At 50.8% G+C, this 23,005-nt stretch overlaps 2 protein-coding genes across 9 annotated transcripts in view; one reads left to right on the top strand and one right to left on the bottom strand.

The window, feature by feature from the left end:
• GNAL (G protein subunit alpha L) overlaps window positions 1-2,660 on the top strand; it is an 85,116-nt gene extending 82,456 nt beyond the window's left edge. For both annotated transcript variants that reach the window (XM_047793669.1, XM_047793670.1), the window contains exon 12: window positions 789-2,660. In XM_047793669.1, the coding sequence (XP_047649625.1) occupies window positions 789-935 (147 nt within the window). In that variant the 3' untranslated portion in view covers window positions 936-2,660. The remainder of the gene's footprint in view (window positions 1-788) is intronic.
• Window positions 1,971-22,042, bottom strand: MPPE1 (metallophosphoesterase 1). 7 transcript variants are annotated; one of them, XM_047793672.1, is made up of 12 exons: window positions 21,846-22,042; window positions 21,112-21,191; window positions 19,012-19,092; window positions 11,744-12,129; window positions 9,657-9,765; window positions 7,567-7,670; window positions 6,649-6,723; window positions 5,244-5,352; window positions 5,059-5,127; window positions 4,862-4,984; window positions 4,246-4,386; window positions 2,847-3,411 (listed from the first exon to the last, which is right to left on the bottom strand). In XM_047793672.1, the coding sequence occupies exons 4-12, from the start codon at window positions 12,022-12,024 to the stop codon at window positions 3,229-3,231; spliced, it is 1,194 nt and encodes a 397-aa protein (XP_047649628.1). In that variant the 5' UTR covers window positions 12,025-12,129; window positions 19,012-19,092; window positions 21,112-21,191; window positions 21,846-22,042; the 3' UTR covers window positions 2,847-3,228. The 7 variants fall into 7 exon arrangements, with proteins under 7 accessions (XP_047649633.1, XP_047649631.1, XP_047649628.1 ...); XM_047793677.1 differs by lacking the exons at window positions 2,847-3,411; window positions 19,012-19,092 and adding an exon at window positions 1,971-2,157; XM_047793675.1 differs by lacking the exon at window positions 19,012-19,092 and having other exon boundaries at window positions 2,653-3,411; window positions 5,059-5,124.
• Window positions 22,043-23,005: the final 963 nt, after the last annotated feature.

Below are 23,005 nucleotides of genomic sequence, written 5' to 3'. Positions count from 1 at the left end.
ATGGAATACTGTGTACGGTGGAGCTGGCCGTGAGCTTGATTACCTTAAAATGAGCAAACGCCAGAACACACTGACGGACTCACTCGCAGAGAGACCCAACAGCACGTGGCACAGGGCACAAGACCACCGGGGCCACGGGGAGGGCTGCCCAGCATTTCCAGGGCCTCAGACCCTCACCTGCCCCCCAGGCCCCTAGGGCTGCTTCTTGAGACCTGTGTTGATAAAGTCACAAAGACAAGAAACAAAGGCCCCAAAGGGGTTCTGAGCAGCGGAGTCTCCGGGACAGGCTGGGTGAGGGAAGCATGGCCCAGAGCCCCTGCGGAGCTGACTGAGAAGCTCCTCCCGGGTGTCTGTACTCGTTGGGGCTCTCTTTGGAGGTGCATCCCTGAAGTCTGAGAACACACAGAAAGTGCTCCACAAAATGCTGTCCTAATGAGAATCAGAAGTTATTAACCAAGTGCACAAATTGGGTGGTCTGACGGGGAACTGATCCAGGTGCTCCCCTAGACAGACAGGTGAACCCACCACCACCCCACGATGTGCAGACCTCTGGTCTCTGATGGTGGCAGGGTTGTGCCTTGGGACCCATCCCCCAGGCCGAGGAGGCAGCGTGTTCCGTCAGAAGGTGCAGTTAGACCTGCATTTCTGGAAAGTGGAAAGCTCCCCCCGACCCTCACTCTTGGTGGCAGCCTGGACCCATGTCCTGTCCCCACGGCCCCCAGTGTCCAGCACTTACAGGGGCAGCTTCCCAGTCCCTCCGGAGCTCATGGGCAGCCCTGTCTCTGCAGAGGATCAGCACGGCCACGGGCGACGGCAAGCACTACTGCTACCCGCACTTCACCTGCGCGGTGGACACGGAGAACATCCGCCGCGTCTTCAACGACTGCAGGGACATCATCCAGCGCATGCACCTCAAGCAGTACGAGCTCCTGTGAGGCCCGCCCGCTCCCCCCGCCGCGGCAGGAAGCAGTGAGTCCCATCCCAGCCGCGTGGCCGGCCGCCTCTGTCCCCTCGGGTTTGGGCTGCATCTCTGACTCCCGCCTCCCACCCTGTCTGTGGCCACAGACCACCCGTCCTCCCTCGGATGACCCTGGAGCGGGGCCCCTCTGACTCCTGAGCACAGGGCAGATAGGGACACACTCACGTCTGATGTGGGGGCATGTGGGTGACACGAGAGGCTGCGGGCAAACAGGTGGCCACCTTTCTGAGCCGGCTGGCCCCCGACTCTGAGTCGACCCCAAGCCCCAGAGGGGACAGAACCCCGTCCAGCCCTAGTTGCAGGGCGGCCAGCCTCAGGCCCTTGAACCCAGCCCCCCTGACCTCCCACATTTAGGCAGAAGCCCACATGCGCCCCCAAGTACACCCCGTCTCATGACTCCCTGGACCTGCTCTGCTCGGGCAGCAGCCTCCACCACAGGTTCTTTTTGTTGTTGTTTTACGGCTGGTTTATTATACTGTACAGACCACAAGATGTACTATTATTTTGTATAACTACTCAAGAGAAACCCTGTAGATCTTTGTGCCTTGCCTCTGGCTGTCCCTGTAAAAAGAATGTCCTGTGCTGACCACCTGACCGCCGTTACCTGCCGCCAGCTCGAGGAGGAATGATGGTGTGGGGCAGGGTTTGGGCTATTTTATCAGGTTGGTACTTTTTACAAAACTCCTTGATAACTATATATACACACACATTTATATAAACGTAAATTATACACATTAAGCATCCACACCTCACAAAATGCCATACCCACATCCCAAGCTTCTTTCAGGATGTTTTTTCTGTCCAGACAACATATTTCTCAATTATTTTGCTATTCAAAGACTTTTACAAGGTCACCCTTTCCCTCAGTCAAAGTTTTCGAACCACTTACTTGATAACAGGTCCCATTGTAAACAAACAGCAAGAAAAACACAAGGGTTTGAAAAGGCTTGTGTCTGGCCTTGGAGAATCAAAGAATAGAATCCTATTCACCTTTTGAAGAAGAAACAATACAAAACCTTTATTTGAAATACGAAGTCAGAATTACATGGCTGTTTGTCAAACTTGAAAGATTTGCAAATGCAGCCTCACCCATCAGGCTCTGCTCCAGCGTGAGACCTTAGAAAGCTGTTCACATTCTGTCCCAGCCTTGAGGGTGGTTTTCTCAGGTCAGAGAAGATCTGTTAAGATGTCCAACGTTGTATTTCAACGCAAATGCAGAGCAGGGCAGCCCAGCCTGCGTTATTACTTCATTAATCTAGTCTTTTAGTCTTTCATATTTTAAAGTTTGTAAGTCAGCCCTTCTAATACTGATTAATCAACTCGTCCACATTTACAGACTACTCTCCCATCAAATACAGGATGACGTCACAGACCATGCATCATCACATTCTTAATATCATTAGCACCCAATTCCTATTCCTCTCATCCTTGACTATTTCATAAAACACTCAATTGAACTGAGTGAGACATACAAAGTGGAAATGATTTTGAGTTTCCACTGCATTTTCAAGTAAAACACGACATGAAGAAAATCCAAAGAGATACAGCCCCACATACACACACACACACAAAAATGAAGTTGGATATTGTTATATCCAGTTCTCCTGTGACTAAAATTCCTAGTTAATGAAGAGCCAGACGCTTAGAAACAAACACAAAAAGAGTAAATTTTATCTGGCTTAAAATTGCCAAGGCATGTTTATTTTAAAATACCAAAAGCCTCTTCCTGGTCCATTTCTCAAGTTTCTTTTGATCACTGACATTCAATTCACATTTAACAGCTTGGTCGGCTAGAGGGAAAATTATATTTACCTAAACGCCGATTCCATTAATTTAGTGAGAACTACAAGTCTCTGAGAACAATATATTTCTGCTCATAGCATCTGTAGTTTTATTTTTAGTATACATATTTATACAACATAGGCTCTGAGAAGCACTCACAGGAGGACAGAAGCAAATCAGTGTTTCTGGCTGGGCTGCAGGGAAGGAGGGCTGTCAGCGCATGAAGTGACATGCTCACAGCTGTCACATGCTGTACACTCAGTCGCTGACCGCACGTGTATGTGATAAAAGACAGGCTCATTGTACAGGACAGGTTGCGTTGCTACGGCACGAGAACAACACATCAGCCACTGGCTCTGCAGGACCCTGAGTGGTCCCCACTCGCACTCCTGAGGTCTCCCCTCCATGGGTACAGCCCAGGTCCAATTCCTTTGGCTCCATCACGAAGTGCAGCAAGCCCCTGCTGCTCACGTAGTCTTAAACTTCCTGAGCAGGTTCCGACCAAAATGCAAGGGAGAGGCCAGGAGCCCCACATGGAGGAGGGTGAGGAGCACGAGGGTCCCCACCGCCACACAGTATGTGATCAGCACTGTGTCCTCACAGGGCAGGTAGCACTTGGTGAGGGCGTACTCCGTGGGCGTCAGGCTGCCCTGCAGAAGGAGCCAGACCATTAGCTGCAGTGGCAGCTCCCTTGAGGCCAGGGGCAGAGCCGGCCACCCCTCTGCCCCCAAGTGCTGTGTCCCAGGGTGCTGAGTGCAGATGGTCTGGGAGCTGACCTCCCCCTCAGGCCAGCCCCTGGCGCAGGAGGTGCCTCTACAACACGGGGGCAAGAGGAGAGGGTTCCGAGGATCCTGGGGACTTAAGATCAGTGGATATAGGGGAAGTAGCAGGACAGAGCTATTTTTCATGCCACTTGATGCCGAAATAATGTGTTACCTAGAAATGCATGCGGTGGGGGCATCTCGGAGGGCTCTTTTTTGGCAGACATTTTTGTTGTATGGAATGAATGACTGGGGAATGTTTGTTTACTGTGGATTTGAAAACAGGAGGTTTTCCCCATCTCTTTATGAAGCACCTGACACAAAAAGTATTGTGACTTAGATGCTGGACTTGGGGGGGGGGTGGTCAAAGAAAGGAGCTGAAACATCAGGTCATCACTAACTAACACCCTGACCCAAGTGCAGGAGCTGTCGTGTTTTTCTGCCAGAGCACATGGCGTGTGTGGAAAATAAGATGAGTGACTGCAGCTGATGAAGGAAAAATGACCCTGTTTCCTTAGAAAACCAAAGGCACTACAGGATAAAGGGCTGTGGGGTACCCCCCGCAACTGTCCCCAGGGGGGTGTTCATGCTGGGTGTGCTTGTGGGGCGAGTATGCTTACGGTGTCTGTGTATTTTCACAGGTTGCAGCAGTTACCTAGTTGATTAGTGTGTCGATTTCATTACGTTATGAAAGCTTTGAGATGAAAATAAATGTTCACGTACCATGATGAAACTGGGGTTGTTTCTGTTTCTCCAACTGAAAGATGGCACGCTGACCTCGAGGATGCTGGCCCCGTGCAGGACCTCACAGGCGCTGTGCGTGTGGCCACTCAGGACCAGGCGCGGCCGGAACCACCACAGCAGCTGCACAACACAGGGGCAGTGAGGGTGCGGCCAGGCCTACATCCCACTGGAAGGCCCTGCCCCGCTGCCCCTGCCCTTTAAATCCTTTGGTCTGCTCATAGACTCCATCAGAAGTGAGCTCCGCCTCTACTCAGATTTCATATTTTTCAGCTATACTTGCTTTTTATAAATATATATTTACTTTATAGATATATTTTATATATTATATACACCACATAAATATTTGTTTATATTACAAATACAGAGATATATTTATATACACGCACATAAGAAAGCACATTCTAATGAAGTCTCTAAAAATCTAAGTCTCTTTGGCTTCCCAAGGACACATAAGTTGGGAAACAACAAAGACCAGCTGAGAAAGAATCATGCCCTAGATATACAGGAGCAGAGGGCATGCCCCTGACGAGGGTCGGGGGCATGAAATGACCACCTAGACGCCACCCCACCCCGCCCCGGACCCCTCACGACGAACCTTCTGCGAGGCCTCCCGGGACAGCACATCGTACCGCTCCCTGAAGGGGATGTCCTTCTCACTGGGGGGCGCGGCGTCCTCCCCGGAGCAGTTGGTGTCGCTTCTCCGGTAAAGCGGGAAGTGCTGTCCGGAACCAGAGAAGAGTCAGGGGACCAGGAGCCCCGGCGCTGCTGGCAGCTGCGGGTGGGGCCGCTCACCTGTAGAAGGACCGGGGCCGAGGCCGGCGGCAGCTGCCCGTCTGCACACCCGCGGGGGCGACGCTCCTGCTGGTCAGAGGTCAGTCCCTTAACCCGAGAACCCCTCAATCTCTGGACACTGGCCGGTGGGGAGGGACGCGGGAGACTGGGGCCGGCCAGGGGCGGCAGGGGCAGGGGGGCCCTACCTCCCGAGAGCAGTTGAGGCGGCGAGAGATTTCCAGGAGCTCAGCCTCTTCCCCAGAGCACATGGCGCAGCCGTCCCCTTCCAGGGCCATGCTGTTGACCATCACGAAACTGAGGAGAAGGCAGGAGATCAGTCCCCGGGCCGCCCGCACTGTCCACTCACGACAGTGTTTCCAGGACACAGAAGCTACACACCCAGAAGGGGACCTCCTTGCACAGCACATCTCCACTCAGCAACGCCATGTCTGCAGGCGTAGATGACACTAAGAACAAAACAGTACTTCTGGGCATCGAGTCCACGACACGGCCAAGGACAGTCCACCCTGAGTTCATGACAGGTCCCAGGTGACCACCATGCTCAGATCTGACCTTGTGTCCCTGGTCCAGCTGTAAGACTGGGAGCTAAGGGCCCTCCCACAGGCCTGGCTCCATGTGGGGACCATGTCACCCAACACCACAGGACACAGCCTGAAACCAAGGGCATGGCAGTGCTGGCAGTGCTGGCAGCGCTAACTGGGCTGGATGAGCCCAAACTGGGTTAACGACAGAATCAGCTGCAGTTCTCCTGCAGCCCCTTCACCTCAGTCACTCTTCAAGGACACGCAATAAAGGTCCTGCTACTGCCTACACAAGCGGCACCTGGGCTGTGAGGAGGTGCCTGATGTTTAAAGAACTTAGAGATAAGGAACTAATTAAGCAAGTGACCTGGAATGTGACCATGGCATTGAGGGTTCCTTAAAATCTGACCATGGGAGAAAAACCCATACAGTGTCCCCATCATGAGTCACAAAAGGAAGATGCTGGAGGGCCCTGCCCCACCCAGCTCAGGGTTCTGGGGTGGCACCCATTATCTCACTGGCCAGGCTGGACAGTGGGCGGAGTTCTAGACCCTTGGGAAGAACATGGGCAGGACGGGGACATGCCCTCCCCCAGCTTTCCCCTCCCCCCCCAGGTCTGCAGACATACACAAGCAGAAGGGGGCTGAGGCCCCAGGGAGCAGGTGACCACAGTCAGACCAAAGGGTCAGGATGCTGATCTAGCATCAGGGCAGTTGGGGGGTGGGGAGGTGGGGGGGACGCATGCACACACGCACCGACCCAAAGATGGTCAGCATGCTCGCCACCAAACCCTGGGAACCAGGACCCATACGCACAGGACCAGCCTTTACAAGACAAGGAAGGACCCCTTTGCAAAGTGGGCTGTGGAAATTCCCATCACCCAGAGGCAGTGCAGACGGAAAGAACAAGACCCCCCAGTGGCTGGGCAGAGTCATCAGGGAAACCACGGTGGTGACTGGGATGTGACCATGGTGTGCAAACCAGGCTGGACAGAGCAGATCTGTCACCTCCGAGAAACTCAGCTTCCAAGGACTAGAGGTCTTCGCAAGGATTCACAAGTAATACTCACTTAATTCCTTTCCAAGAAAACAGCCTTTCTGGGTTGAAAACTCTCTCAAATCGTTTTATTTTGTATGTGTTCATCCTATGGTCAATTGTAAAAAGAAACATTTTTCAGAACAGGAATTCTTAAGAATTACCACAAACACACAAGGTAACTTCTAGGATCTGAGTGTCCGACCAGCCTCGTCAGTTCCAAGCCCCACCAGCCCCACCACTGACTCAGCGGGGGCTGGGCTTCCTCACAGAACAACGGGCAGAATAACAGGGGTAAAACAAAAATAATGGGTAAAACAAAACAGTAACAGAGCTGATATACAGAAGCACCGTGCCTGTAACAGGCTGGCACCTCATAAGCATTATATGCCCATCAGCAGCTAAAGCCCAAATCGTCCTATTTTCTGATTCCTGAAGAAAATTTATTTTTATTTTTTTGGTCTTTTTTTTTTTTTTTTTTTTTTTGCTATTTCTTGGGCCACTCCTGCGGCATATGGAGGTTCCCAGGCTAGGGGTCAAATCAGAGCTGTAGCCACCAGCCTACACCAGCGCCATAGCAATGCAGGATCCAAGCCATGTCTGTGACCTACACCACAGCTCACGGCAACACCAGATCCTTAACCCACTGAGCAAGGCCAGGGATTGAACCCGAAACCTCATGGTTCCTAGTTGGATTCGTTATCCACAGCGCCACGACGGGAACTCCAAGAAAATTTAAGTAAAGGCTGTTAGTCTCACATTAGAATCACTCAAAGACATACAAATCATTTGTTGGAGGGCACACTATGTGCAGAACAAGAAGGGACCCGCCCTCTCGGAGTCCTTGCTGCAGTGTGACTCCTGGTGTGCTGTCGCAAGGTCACACCTGCAACCTTACGGCACGAAGCCACCGAAAGGCAGCAGCTGTACACCAGCTGTGCCGGCCACTCACTCGTAGTGGAAGCTGACGTCGTGGTTGCCAGCGACTGCCCTTAGCTGCACATGGGGCGGGTGTCGGAACATCCTCCGGAACCGGGCCACGTCGTCCGCCCAGGCCTGCAGGAAGAAGCGCCATCGCTGAGACCCGGCAACCTCTGCCCCGTGGTGAGGTGAGGTCACTCACTGTCCAGGTCAGATGTTCCTTAAGCCAAGATGCGGAATTCCCAATTCTATGTTCTAACTTCTCTTCCCAAGACTAACTTAGCATTTTAATGATTTAATTTTATGTCAGATGTTAATGACATAGGGTATCTCCCCCATCTTCAAACACAAACTGGCACTCCCCACAACTCCTGCTTCAGGGACCCGTTTCCGGCTCTCCTGACACCAGGCAGGTACCCCAGGCTGGGATTCCCTTTGGATCTGGGCTTGTCCTAAGGACAGGCCCTGAAGAAGCATCAGGTGCAACACATCTCCACCAGGCCAAGGACCAGGGCCATCAGGGTCAGCTCACTGTGGCAGGACAGTGGGGTGGGGACCGACGAGATGTGGCAGACAGAAAAACAAAATCCAACAAACTTCTTGACCTTTCTGACTTTAGGTTTAACTGTTGTTTTTTTGTTTTGCTTTTTGGTTTTTTTGTCTTTTTGCCATTTCTTGGGCCGCTCCCACTGCATATGGGAGGTTTCCCAGGCTAGGGGTCTAATCAGAGCTGTAGCTGCCAGCCGATGCCAGAGCCACAGCAACAGGGGATCCGAGCCGCGTCTGCAACCTACACCACAGCTCACGGCAATGCCAGATCATTAACCCACTGAGCAAGGTTAGGGATCGAACCCGCAACCTCGTGGTTCCTAGTCGGATTCGTTAACTACTGTGCCACGATGGGAACTCCCCGGTTTAACTGTTAAAGCCTGAGAACGATGTTCATTTAATTCTCGTTTTTGTTAAGCCTAAAAACACAAACTGGACAACACTCCAGGTTGGACAATACTTAGCTGAATAGTGGTCAACTTTATCCTGAGAGTTTTAAATTTGTGCCAGCTAAGGAAATACTTAGCTGAATAGTGGTCAACTTTATCCTGAGAGTTTTAAATTTGTGCCAGCTAAGGAAATATGCTTGCTAGACATTCCTTCAAAACATTTATAAAAATGAACAAATAAAGTTAGAATAACATAAAACTAGAAAAACATAAAACGTTCACCTTAATTTGCAAAAGCAATATCTATATCCAACCTCATTTCATAACTGGTTGCTTCTGACAAACAGCATTTCCAATCACCTTATAATTACTTACGGACTAGATTACAGCAAACACTGCAGCCCTAGGAAAAGTAGGTTTCTATCACATCCAGACCAAGACTTTCTTTGTACAGATTTTGAATTGTCCTGGGAAACTTCAATGAATTTTTTAAAATATCTTACAAAACCATTAGTGATTGAACATCTTTAACTAAGCAGCGAGAACATCTTTCTTCTGTTATTATTATTAATCTCAGAAATGCAATAAGCAAAGCATTCTGACACCAAGGCCAGGACAGCCTCTCCCTGGGTTTGTGGAAAGGTTCACATCAGCTGGACTCGGGCCCTGAGGGCTGAGGAAGCCCCGCCAAGCCCCCAGCTCCCTCCCAACCTCCCTCAGAAGGAAAGCAACCTTGAGGCACAAACTCAGACCACACTTCCACAGGTATTCTGTAATCCAAGGACAGCTGAGGGAACATCCCTCTTGCCTACCTTCCCTCTTCCGAAAGGGTCCTGGGAAGGGGTGTGTGGCTAATCCATGCATCTCCTACACTGATAAATGTAAGATTAGCCCTCCTAACCCAGGGCTGGCATTGACACAGAGCCTAAGATCTTCAAGACAGACTGTACTTTTTTTGGCTGTGCCTACCACAGGCAGAAATTTCCAGACCAGGGATCAAACCCACACCACAGCAGTGACAATCACCACTGGGTCCTGAACCCACTGTGCCACCAGGGAGCTCCCAGATTATATGCTTCTAACACTGGCACTTCCAACCACAGGGGAATGGCTTCTCAGATCCCATGGCTTCCTGTGCTGGACCTCACCACAGGATGAGGGTGCACAGGTCGCAGGGTCCCACCTGGGGGGAGCTCCACTTCCCTTCATCAAAGACGTCCCCCAGAATGAAGGCCACCTCCGGCTGCAGCAGCCACAGCGCCGTCTGGAAGGCTCTCTCCATCTGCCACTCCCTTGAAGCCAAGAAGAAATAGGATCAGTCTGTGTCTTGGGTGGGGCCACACTGGTCATGGACCACTTACAAAGTGAACTAAAAGGTCCCCTCTCTTTCCATGCCTGCCCCCCCTTGCCTGGAAGAGTCAGAGTCCCTGTCTGCTTCACCAAGGGGGGGACACACCCTGCAGAGGCTGAGGCCCCAGGTGGTACCCACAGATCAGCCCCACACTGCATCCGAAGCTGTCCTCCTCACAAGGGTCCAGGGGCCTGGGAGGTGTAACGTAGCTTCCAAGATGTGCGACACCACCAGACACACAGAGGTGGCAGCACCTGGAGTCCCAGGGGAGGCAAGTCCTGTGGACTCCAGACACACAAGCAACCATCCAGAGGAAGACAGCATCCCAGAGGCCCAGGTCCCGAGCCTAACGGGCCTGCGCCCCTAGCAGCCAGCCGGTGCCTCCAGAACGCTGCCCGTGCCTTTAATTCCTGGCTGCTCTGCTGGTGAATGGAGACCTGCTTTCACAGGACCGCCAAGGGATATGACCTAAGGGTGTCAGGGGCACGGCTGGAGCTGTACAAAACCACACACAGCAGGTGTCAGATCTGGCAGTGCTTGCCCAGTCTACTGCATCCCCCGGCCAAGCTGACTTGTCACTGTCCTGAGCATCCTAGCCCTTTCCTCTAAAGGCTCCCAGCTGCCTCTGCCCCACAAAAGGGGGCATGACATTCTGGGGCAGAAGACATCGAGACATGAAGGCAATTTTTGGCCAGAGGAGACTGAGGCCCACGTAGACCTCTGCGTGGCCACCACTTCACTCAGGACGCCTCGCAGATGCACTTCTCAGCAGTCTGTTGTGACTGGAGAAGAATCGTATGGAAACAGCAGGAGGGCTGCCTGCAGGACTGGTCATAGGTGAGGCGCCCTGGGCTAGACCCAAACAGAGAACCCAGCCCTCACCCTGGCCCTTCTCTGTCTCACGCCTCCTTGGGTTTAAAGTCTGAGTAAGAAGGTACAGCAGCCCCCCGTTATGTCCTGCCTCCCTCACCAGCCCCTGGGATGTCACACACCTCCACCCCACTCCCCGAGCACATTGATGCTCTGGCCACAGGAAGAAAGACTGTTGAGGGAGGCACAAATGAAGCCAGGGGACAAAAAGGGGTTGGAGGACAGGATCACCAGGGCTGAAAGCCCCCATCAATCGCCTTTTGGTGGGCGTCACTCACAAAGACCAAAGGCCAAAGCATCGCACTATCCATGAGCAGAGGATGGATAAACACAACGTGGCCCATGCAGACGGTGGAGGAAAACTCGGCCTTCAAAAGGAAGGAAACACTGTCTCCTGCTCCCACATGGACAGACCAGAGGGAACCTGCTCAGTGGAGCACAAAAGGATAATACCATGGGACCCCACTTGTGTGGGGAACACAGCAGTCAGGTTCATGCGGACAGAGCAGTTGGGCCAGGGGCTGGGGAGGGGGAGGAGAGTTGGTGTTGGATGAGACACATCTCAGTTGGGGAAGATGAACATGTCCTGGGGGTGAGGGTGGCAGCTACACAACGGGAGTGGACTTGGTGCCCCAACTTGTAGTTGCAAGTGGCCAAGGTGGTGACTTCTGTTATGGGTACTTCAGCGCAGATGAAATAACCTGTTCAAAGCCTTCCCAGGAGGAACAGCACACTGAGCAGGTCCAGAGTGTCCAAGGGGGCACGGCCGCAAATCTGCTCTGCTCCCCGGGCGCCCAGAGGGGCAGACCAGGGGCTCACTCACTCTAGAGGAGCAAGGGGCACCCCCAGACCCTGCCTGGGGGGAGGGGCAGACCGCACCTAGGTACCTGGCCTTCCATGGGAATCCCTCACAGTCAGGAGGCTCAGGCCACACCCGCCGAGGAATAGTAAGGTGAATGGAAAGAATGAATTGGTCCCTGAGGCCGTGAGGGACCTCACGGACACCCCCTTCTGCCCACAGACCTGCAGAACCCAACTTCCACCCCTACCTCCGTAACTTGTCCAGCCAGTGGCCTCGCAAGGCCCCGAGCAGGTGGGTGTCGGCCAAAAACATGGCCCTGAGCACAGGCTCAGGGGTCCCCTGGCCACCGTCTGAGTCCGTGGGAGGTTTCACCTCAGGCCAGTTACAGCGAAAGATTACTAAGTAGTAGACGAGGAATTCACAGAACAGAAGCACCGCTAAGGTCACGGCCGTGAGTTTCAGCAGCAGGACTCCCCTCCTCTTCAGCAGCGGGAGATGCTGCCTGCGGGGGTCCAGCCTGGCAGCCATGCCTCTGCCAGGGGCCCAGTGCCAAGAGCCAGATCTGCAGAGACCTCGCCTCACCAAGCTCCAGGCGCCCAGCGGGTGCCGCCACTGCTGGGTCTGGGCCACGGCCTGCGGGGGGAAAGGGACAGGGCAGGTTACCTGTGTCCAGAAGCCACCATGATGACCCCTCTTCGGAACCTGGGTTACGTGATTGATCCACCAGCTCCCCAGTGGAAAGGAGCTGCCCGGTACCTGTACTTCCACAAAGGACACCTGTCGTATCAAGTACCGAGGGAAAGTAGTGGTTTCCTGGGCAGACTCTACAACCCCATGTGCCAGACTAGGGCTACCAGAATCATCTTCCCACTGGGACTATGAAATTTTATCACTACCTGGGAGTCTGGGGGAGGGTGTTTGTGAGGGAGGGGACCCAACAGGAACGTCAGCCATTAATAGTCACTGCCGCCTGGCTAGCAAAGCATTCACCACTCTCCTTAAAAATCAACAGGCCATAAGATAAGCCCCTGGACAGAGCTGCCTGAGTGTGAATTCAGCACCTCACTGGCTCCAGGAGAGCCAGGCACTGGGATGACACGTGTCCCCAGAAATACGGCTTCCGCTGCACATTTGCCTCAAACCCTGAACGGCCTTCCTTTATACGGCAGCTCTGTGCAGTAACTTCTGCCTGGGAACCTTCCAAGTGTTTACGGGTGTGTCTAAATTATAAGTGACTTTGCATCCTACGGAGAAGGCATCTGACACATCTGAGGAGCAGACTGATGAAGGGCCGAGAGGTGGCATCCTGCTCAAGCTTCCTCAAGAATCTGCAAACGGAGCATGGGCGGGGCAGAGGAGACCCCAGCCCTGGGCCGCCCCAAGCCAGTAGGCACATAAGTCCTCTGGGGAGACCACTTCCTAGGAAGAGTCTGGGAGTCCCCGGTGGCTGACAGCTGAGGGGACGGGGACTGTCACTCCTGTGGGGCCCCAAATAACCTCTACCAAGTCCAGCTCTCAGAATTCTCACACCTGCACCTGTGAGGCCCAACTGATCTCAAAGTGGGTTCACAAGAAGCAACCACGTGAAACCTCACCTGCAGATAACCAGGGGCCATGATCAAGTTTAAAACATAAGCATAGACTTGAGTTCCTGTCGTAGTATAGGAGAAACAAATCCAACTAGGAACCATGAGGTCACGGGTTCGATCCTGGCCTTGCTCAGTGAGTTAAGGATCCGGCGTTGCCATGAGCTGTGGTATAGGTCGCAGATGTGGCTCGGATCCTGCGTTGCTGTGGCTGTGGTGTAGGCACAGCTCCAATTACACCCCTAGCCTGGGAACCTCCACATACAGTGGGTACAGCCCTAAAGAGACAAAAACAAACAAACGTAAGCACAGAATTAAAAACACCAGAAATTGCTGAAACTGTGCTGACAGTGGTCAGGCTACACAAACGCTCACTTCCACACACAGCTTTCCAGAAAAGAGGAAATGACAGAAGATGCATCCCACTCTCAAGCCCTCTGTCTGCCAAGAAAGGCAGCATCCACACCAAGACTTCAGTGAAGAGGGGGCAGAACACAAGCGCTACATTTTAAATACGTCCCTTCAGACAGAGAGGTCACAAGTAGCCGTGCATCAGCTGGGGTCACAGGAAAGCCACACCTTCACCACTGCCTAGCCGTCCCCTCACTGGTTCTTGCTGAGACTGGACCATCCGTGGTCCACAGACTTTCTCTCCCACCAGGGGCCACTGGGGAGAGCGCACAGTGGTGCTAACACTGGCGGCAGGAAGACACTTGAGGATGGCAGTCACCCCAGGTGTGACTCCACCCTGTGGGGCAGCGCTTCCTTGAACACACACGAGGAGGAGGGGCCACGTCCCCGTCATAAACCTCAGATGTGGACAAATGGCAGATTCTGCTCTTGCTGATACAGCAGGAAGCGGGACTCTGGAAATAACCAATGCGTGCACCGTCCAGGCCCCTCAGCTTGGGTTCATGCAAATCTATCAAAAGCAACCATCTGATCCCAGCTCCCGATGCCTCTCACAGGGCCTTGAACCCCCTAAAGTCCTGAAAGGGAAGGCCAGGCAGCAGCTGAAACTTGTAGAACCTGATGGTCCTCCGCCCACAGGACTGGGAGGGATGGGAGCCCCACCCTGGGGCTGTGTGGAGCCTTCACTCTCCAGGTTCCAGTTTCCCATTGGAAAACCTGAAGTACAAGTTAAACCGCCCTCCCCGCCCTGGGACCAAAATGGAGCAGGGGGGAGGTGGGCAGCCTGCAGCCAGGAAGGGTGGGACAAAAATGGACCCAGAAGAGGGGGGACCAGCTCCCCCAGTGCCCCCACTGCCTGGCAGTCAGCTTAGATAAGGGCCCAGGGCACACAGCCCAGAGGTCACGGAGCCTGGCCCTCCCCTCAGGTGTCCAGTCCTCCCTTCCATAAAGAAATGGAAAATGCCCTACAAGGAGCCACTGGCCAGAGGACTCGGGATGGGGGGCAGCAGCAGGTGTGGTTACTGTTACACTGTTTCTTGAGAAAACCCTAACACCATGTGAATCTGGTATCGTGCAATCATTTAAAAAAAACAGAACTCCTCATCAGAGTGAAGACCATATCTGAGAACTTGACACCAAATCCTCAAACAGAAGCCTTTTTGCTGAAGTCTTGGAAATACTTTTCTTCTCCTTCCAGAGCCTACTTTATATAACCCACCCAAGTCGTGTCCCCAGCACTGTCTCAATTGCCTAGCAAGGGTCGGGGGGCCAGGCCGGGCGCCAATCTCAGGGCCCAAGACCACAGGCAGCCAGTCCCTGCCCTGCAGCTGATGGAATAGCAGGACCCAAAGCCTTGGGGGGTGACCAGAGCCCTGGTCCTCTCGGTACCTCATCCTTTACCTGGGTCACCGGCAGAGACGCTGCATCTCGACAACCTCCCACGAGCCCCCTACCCTTCCCAGGTTGCAGCACCCGCCTCCACTGACGCAGGGAGGGCAACAGAAAAGTCCACAAAGTGCCTTTATTTTATTTTTTGTCTTTTTGCCATTTCTTGGGCCGCTCCCGCGGCATATGGAGATTCCCAGGCTAGGGGTCAAATCGGAGCTGTAGCAGCTGGCCTACGCCAGAGCCACAGCAACGCCAGATCTGAGCCGCATCTACAACCTACACGACAGCAACACTGGATCCTTAACCCACTGAGCAAGGCCAGGGATCAAACCCGCAACCTCATGGTTCCTAGTCAGATTCATTAACCACTGAGCCACGACGGGAACTCCCAAAGTGTCTTTTTTTTAAAAAATAAGTCTTTCATTGTCAATGGACAACCAAACCAAGTCCATCTAAGAAAGAAATGAAGCCAACCTAGGAGAAAGCCTTTCATTTCTGAGACAAAGACTATGTGTCAAATGAAGTGTTATTCACAATCTACACAGCAGACCCGTGCCCTCAAAGCGAGAGTGGGTCGGGGGTCACTTAAAAGATCAAGAAAGAAGGTGATGCCCAAAGGAGATCTGGTTAATGCAGACACATGACTACAACTAAAGGAAAGCAGGAGGCCCGAACAGGCAGAGAAATATTTTATGTCTAAGGTTTTCTCATCCTGCCACAGATATGGGTTTTATTTCACCCGTGGAAGACAGGTTTGCCAGGACGAGATTAGTGTCAACCTTGCAGCCTTGGTCAGTGGAACCCAGGGGATCGGGATCCCAGAAGGAGGCCTGTGACCCGGGCTGACACGGACCCTCCACTCATTCATCGCGTTGAGCTGCCTAACACTCCACTCCCGAAGCCCCCAGACCCTTCCCTCACTGAAAGCAAACCTTCAATTTCATCTCAATCACAATAAATAGGCCAGTGTCTTAAGATCCCCCAACCACACAGCCTGAACCACCAAGTGCCACTGTCCCTCCACATCCAGGCTCTCACTGTGACCAACGAGAAAGTGGGTCCTTCCCAAGACTGGTCCCTTCTCAGAACAGCCCGGGCCCAGAAGAGACCGTCACCCGCAAAACAAGGAAGTGAGAGGTTGTGATAAACAAACACTCTTCTGTGTGTTGCCTTCTTGTGATTAATGATGAATAATTCTGTCCATGTTAAAAGCTTTCCTTTACGTTGGCAGGTTTGGGCTCAGAAACAAAAGTAATAAATCATTCTTGTTTTCACTCTCCGAGTTCAATCTGCAAGTTTATGAAGCTTATCAAGTATTAACCCAGCAGGAAAGCCACACAGGCTCCCGCAGCTCAAAGCCTGGGATCAGAAGGCGGATATGCTTCTAGGACCGTCCTGGCCCATCTGCAGGGAAGAGGCCCTGGTGAGCCCCTGCCTGAACCCCAGCATGCAATTTCTATCACACACACTTCTTATCCTGACACCACAGACCACACCACCACACAACAGCTCAGCAATGTCTACCATCCTGGAAATTTTCAAAAAGCTAGAAGAGACCCATCACTGGTTTATGAAATCACTTTAGTGGTTTGTGACCCAAATTTTTAAAAATAAAACACTTCAAAGAAAATATAAAATTTAATTTTAAAACATTAAGAATTAATAGGATTTAATTTAAACATTTAAACAGATTTAAACAGAGCAGAAAACACCAGGCTGCAGTGCACACAGTGGAGGCAAGGCAGGGCAAAGGTCGTGCTCCCTTTCTCTGAACTGTGTGTACCGGCCACACCCACAGTTCTCATGGCACTGGGCTCTCTCCCCACTCCCTGGACAGGAACCAAGCCCCATTCTCTCCATGCTCCCCTCTCGTGCCCACAAACAGTAGGTGCTCAATGTGTGTGGACTTAATGGCTTAGTCTTACCTTCCTGAGCATTTTAGAATTACAAACGTACACAGCATCACTCTTTCAGCCATTATCTGTCTTCAAATGCTCAACAGAGAGTTCCTGCTGTGGCACAGTGGGTTAGGAATCCAACCACAGCAGCTCTGGTTACTATGGAAATGTGGGTTTGATCCCTGGCCTGGTGCAGGGGGTTAAGGAGCCAGCGTTGCCACAGCTGCATAGGGCACAGATGCAGCTCAGATTCGATCCCTGGCCTGGGACCTTCCATATGCCACAGGAAAAGGGACAGAAGTGTTCTTGTTCCCCTGATCAGTCAGGAGCCTAGCAAACAGGTGCCCAGAAGCACCTGCTCGCCAGCCCCAGTGGGACCTGGAAAAAGAGAAGCCCAGCAGCCCTCTGGTCAGAGGAAGTGATGACAACCTTCCCTGAGCCTCTGGGGAGACGACGTTTTCCTCTAAAGGGAAGGACACTGAAATGCCTGGAGCCCCTACATTCTACCCTAAACCCCAGCTGGGCTGTCACCTCCCAGGGTGTCACCTCAGGCAAGTCACTCAAAACGGACAGGATAATCATTATCAAAACACAGAAAATAACAAGTATTGGTGAGGATGTAGAAAAATGGGAACCCTGGTGCACGGTTGGTAGGAATGTAAACTGGTGAAGCCATGGTGGGAAAGAGTACAGTGGTTCCCCCAAAATTAAAATCAGAACTACGACATGATCCTGCAATCCCACTTTTGGGTACATACCCAAACGTACCCAAACATACTGAAAGCAGGACCTCAAAGACGTTATCTGCAACACCCAAGTCCACAGCAGCACGATTCACAACAGCCAAAAGGGGGAGGCAACCAAGTGTCCATTGATGGATGAACAAAGGGTAAACAAAATATGATGGAAACACCTGAGGGCAATGGGCTATTATTCAGCCCTTAAAATAGGAAAGAAGCTGCCCCAGGCCATGCATGGATAAACCTTGAGGACATTATGCTCAGTGAAATAAGCAACAGTAGTCAGGTTCATAGAGACAGAAAGGGCACCGGTGGTTGCCAGGGGCTGGGGGAGGGAGAACAGACAGCTGCTTCTTTAAGGGGACAGTTTCTGCTTTGCAAGATGGAAAAGGTCTAGAGACTGGCTGCACAACAGCATGAATATGCTCAACATCACTGAAACACACACTTAGAAATGGGTAAGAGGGTTCCAAAGAAAAGAAAAATATCTGCATAAGACACAGCTAATAAAGGACTGGTATCCGACATATGCAAAGAACTCTTAAAACTCAGTAAGGAGGGGAAAAAAAGCTAAGAAAACAAACAACCTGATTAAAAAATGGACAAAAGCAAGGCAGCAGGTCTTAGGGTGTCCTCATCACATAAAAGGTAACTTCGTAACTATGTGAAGCAAGATATGTTAATTAGGAGTTCCCGTCGTGGCACAGTGGTTAATGAATCCGACTAGGAACCATGAGGTTGCGGGTTCGGTCCCTGCCCTTGCTCAGTGGGTTAACGATCCGGCGTTGCTGTGAGCTGTGGTGTAGGTTGCAGACGCGGCTCGGATCTTGCATTGCTGTGGCTCTGGCGTAGGCCGGTGGCTACAGCTCCGATTCGACCCCTAGCCTGGAACCTCCATATGCCACTGGAGCGGCCCAAGAAATGGCAAAAAGACAAAAAAAAAAAAAAGATATGTTAATTAGCTTACTTGTAACCATGTCACAATGTACATGTATATCAAAGCATCATCTTACACATTTTCAATATACAATTCTTTTTTTTTTTTTTTGCTTTTTAGGGCCACACCCACAGCATATGGAGGTCCCCAGGCTAGGGGTCCAATCAGAGCTGCAGCTGCTAGTCTATACCACGGCCACAGCAACGCCAGATGTGAGCTGCGTCTTTGATCCACACCACAGCTCATGGCAACTCCAGATCCTTAACCCACTGAGCGAGGCCAGGGATCAAACCCACAACCTCATGGTTCCTAGTTGGATTTGTTTCTGCTGCGCCACAACAGAAACTCCAATATATACAACTTTATTCATTGATTATACCTCAACATCTCTGGGGAAAAAATTCTAATTTAAGAATTAAAATTCAATTGAAAATGAGCCAAAGCCCTTAACAGACACCTCATCAAACAAGTATATCAGCAAAGAAGTGCATGACAGGATGGTCCACATCATTGTCATCAGGAAAACGGAAATTAAAACAAGATAATCTGCACACCTGTTAGAAGAACCAAAATCCAGACACTACCACCACCAAAGGCAGGTGAGGATGTGAAGCAACAGGAACTCTCATACGTGGCTGGTGGGAATGCAAAATGGGGCAGTTATTTTGGAAGACAGTTTGGAGGCTTCTTGCAAAACTACACACTCCTTCCATACAATCCAGCAGTACGGTTCCTTGGCATTTACCCAAAGGAGCTGAAAATTTACATCTACCCAAAAACCTGCACACAACCCTGTGATAAACCATAATGCAAAAGAATATATATAACTGAGTCATTTTGCTGTACAGCAGAAATTAACACATTGTAAATCAACTATACGCTGTCAATGAATTTAAAAAAAAACCTGCACACAGATGTTTATAGCAGCTTGATTCATAATTGCCAAAACGTGAAAGCAACCAAGATGTCCTTTGGTAGGTGAATGGATAAACTGTAGGTCCTCCTGACAGTGGAATATTACTTAGCACTAAAAGGAAATGCGCTATCAAGCCATGAAGAGACATGAGAAGAAACTTAAATGCATAGTATTAGTGAAAGAAGCCAGTCTGAAAGGCTAAATACTGTGAACCTTTTTTAATGTTATGAATTCTATATTCTGGAAAAGGTAAAAAGATGAGTGGTTGTTAGAGGTTGGGGAAGAGGGGTCGGATGACCAGGAGGAGCACAGGAGGTTTTGAGGGCAGTGAAAATACTCTGTATGATACTATGACGAGTGGAGAGCATCATTACACAGGGTTAGAACCCCTGCCCCAAACATAAACACCAGGAGTGCACCTAAAATATAAACTATGGACTTTGGGTGATTATTATGCATCAACACAGGGTCATCAAGTGTAACATCGCCTGGTGGAGGATGTTGATGGGGGGGGGGGGGCGCTGTGCTCTGTGGGTCCAAGGGTTATGTGGGAAATCTTTGAAATTCATGCTGTTTTGCTGTGAACCTAAAACTGCTCTTAAAAAATAGTATTTTTTGTATTGTAGGTCACAAATGCAGCTTGGATCCCACGTTGCTGTGGTTGTGGTGTAGGCCAGCAGCAACAGCTCCAATTAGACCCCTAGCCTGGGAACCTCCATATTCTGCGGGTGCGGCCCTAAAAAGAGACAAAAAGACAAAAAAAAATACGGTATTTTAAAAATTGGCAAGATGTGAAGTTTTAAGCATAGTTGACCACAATTTTTAAAAATGTTTTAAATGTAAAGTAATGAAATTCTGACACAGACTAGAGTTTGGATGAACGTGGACATTATGCTAAATAAGCCAGACACAGAAGGACAAACACTATACAATTCCACATATATGAGAGACCTAGGATAGCAAATCCATAGATACAGAAGTAGGACTATGGACACCTAGGCCTGGGGGGTTGAGGGGTTGAGAGGCAGAATTATTATTATTGTTATTATTATTATTATTATTATTTTGCTTTTTAGGGCCTCACCCACCACATACTGAAGTTCCTAGGCTAGGGGTCCAATTGGAGCTGTAGCTGCCGGCCTACACCACAGCCACAGCAACATGGGATCCAAGCCATGTCTGCGACCTATATCACAGCTCAGGGCAATGCCAAATCCTTAACCCACTGAGCAAGCCCAGGGATGGAATCTGCATCCTCATGGATACTAGTTAGATTCATTTCCCCTGAGCCATGACGGGAACTCCAGAATTATTATTTAATGGATATGGAGTTTCAGTTTGGAAAGAGGAAAAAGTTCTGCAAATGGTGGTGCAGGCTGCAGAACAATGTGAATGCACTGAATGCCACTGAACTGTACACTTTAAAATGGTAAATTTCATGTTAAGAAGGTTTGGCCCTTTTTTTTTTAATGAAGAAACACCAACATATGCACAGAGAAGACTCTATAAGCTAACAATGTTCTATAGGAAGGGCTTACTTTTAGATTTAAATACACTTTTCTTATATTTAAATAAAAAAGGAAGGGTGTTCCCTCATGTCTAGCAGTTAGGACTTGATGCTCTAACCCCTGCAGCCCAGGGACCTCAGATCCCCCAGCAAGCTATCGCTTGCAGCAGCCAAAAAAGAAAGAAGTCTCCAGAACCTGGAATTAAGAGGTTATCAGAGTCATTTTCTCACCTTTTAAAAAATGCAACCTGTAGATGAGCCGGTATGAAGGCTCTAAATTGGCTTGCTCCCCCAAATCAGAGTGCCTTTAGCTGAAATAAAACAGAAAACGTGTTCTGTAGCTGAATAATCTTTCATTCTGTCCACTTACTATCTCATCCTAGAGGGCAAGCAGAGAAGGAAGGACCTTGAGCAACTCCAACGTAAAGAAGGAGGCAGAGAACCACAAAGTAAAAAGAAGAGCCGACATTATGTTCTTGGTCAAGAACTGCTCTTTTATAATATAAATATTTACATAGAAAACACTTAAATGACAGAGAACTGTCCAACACGTGAGACCGTAGCTGCAGCCCACCGCTGGGAGCAAAATATTTCCTCCACTGACTGATTTTTAACTTCAAAGCTATCAATGAACATCTAAAATTCTTGCCCTCCATGTTAAATTCATTATTACCACAATGTCCTCAATAGCTGTTTGCATATTAAAGTTTTCCACCTTAAACTTTAAACTACATCAGTAAACTAGGAAGGGAAAGGCCCCGGTGATTTAATACACAGGCCTCAGGTCACCGTAATGTTGCAGCATATATGTATAATTTGCAGCACACGGAGCTTCCAACAGTAAACGTATGCGCCCACACTAGGCTGCAGCAGCAGGGCCGAGAAGAGGTCCAAGAAAAGCAGCAACACCTGCACCGGGCGGACGCAGGCCGTAGACACGGCTTGGGCGGCCGGGTCCCACCTACCGCCGGGCTCGGGGCGCCGGGTCCCACGGCGAGAGAGCAGGCGGCGGGATCTCTGTGCTCGCCCGCACGGACCCGCGCCCGAACCTGCGCCTCAACGGCGCCCCAATGCCTCCCAAACTTCCCAGCAGACAGACCCTCCGCTCGGCGCGCGTCCGGTTCGCGGCACGCACGTGGGGCTGGGCGGAGCAATGGGCAGAGCGTGGGGCGGGGCGGGCGTAACGCGGTAGAGCGGGGTGCGGGGAGGGGAAGGGGCGGGGCGACGAACAGTGCCTAGGAGGGGGATGGGGCGGGGCGATGGGGCGGGGCAAGGCGATGGACTTGACGCCGGGCGGGGCGAGACGGAGCATGGGGCGGAGCGGGGCGGAGCATGGGGCGGGGCGTCATTGGGCGCAGGGGCAGGGAGATGGGCGAGGCCAGAAGCTGGCCTCCGGGGCCAGCGATTGGCCAGGAGCCGGTACAAGGGGCACATGCCCAGGGTTGTTGTGCGGCTGCGCATCCTCTGGGCCCGCTGGCCTCGGGTCGCTTTCATCCTCATCTGTAGGGCCACGTACAGCGCCTTCAAAAGAAAAAGAAATATGATAGAAATGAACTTATACACAAAACAGAAATAGACCCACAGACATAGAAAACATGGTCACCAAAGTGAAAGGGAGGGGAGAGATAAATTAGGAGTTTGGAATTAACAGATACACACTGCTACATATAAAATAGATAAACAAGGCCCTGCTGTATATAGTCAATATTTTCTAATAATTTATATGGGAAAAGAATCCCAAAAAGAATATGTATGTATAACTGAATCACCTTGCTGTACACCTAAAAGTAACACAACATTGTAAGTCAACTATTTTTCAGCTTAAAAAGAGACAAGTGTGAAATAAATAAGATCACAGTGACTGAGGTTTAATTTTTTTATAACAGTGCCGCATGAGATGTTCCATTTTTCAATATACTTTCACGTTATTACTTCAAGTAATCCTCAAATTAATACTGTAAATAAATTAGCAGTAAGAATCACCATGTTAAAAACGTAAGGGAGCTCCCGTTGTGGCGCAGTGGAAACGAATCTGGCTAGGACCATGAGGTTGCGGGTTCCATCCCTGGCCTCACTCAGTGGGTCAAGGATCTGGTGTTGCTGTGAGCTGTGGTAGGTCGCAGAC

Source organism: Phacochoerus africanus, chromosome 8, assembly GCF_016906955.1.
Source record: "Phacochoerus africanus isolate WHEZ1 chromosome 8, ROS_Pafr_v1, whole genome shotgun sequence".
Lineage (NCBI taxonomy): Eukaryota > Metazoa > Chordata > Mammalia > Artiodactyla > Suidae > Phacochoerus > Phacochoerus africanus.
This window is presented reverse-complemented; position numbering and strand designations above follow the sequence as displayed.

Excerpts from the sequence above, each read along its gene's own strand:
- MPPE1 (XM_047793672.1), bottom strand. The coding sequence starts at position 12,024 with ATGGCTGCCAGGCTGGACCCCCGCAGGCAGCATCTCCCGCTGCTGAAG. Across the intron at positions 5,128-5,243 it reads GCCTCAACTGCTCTCGGGAG|CAGGAGCGTCGCCCCCGCGG; the intron begins GTAGGGCCCCCC and ends ACCTCTGACCAG. Across the intron at positions 3,412-4,245 it reads ACAACCCCAGTTTCATCATG|GGCAGCCTGACGCCCACGGA; the intron begins GTACGTGAACAT and ends CTCCTTCTGCAG.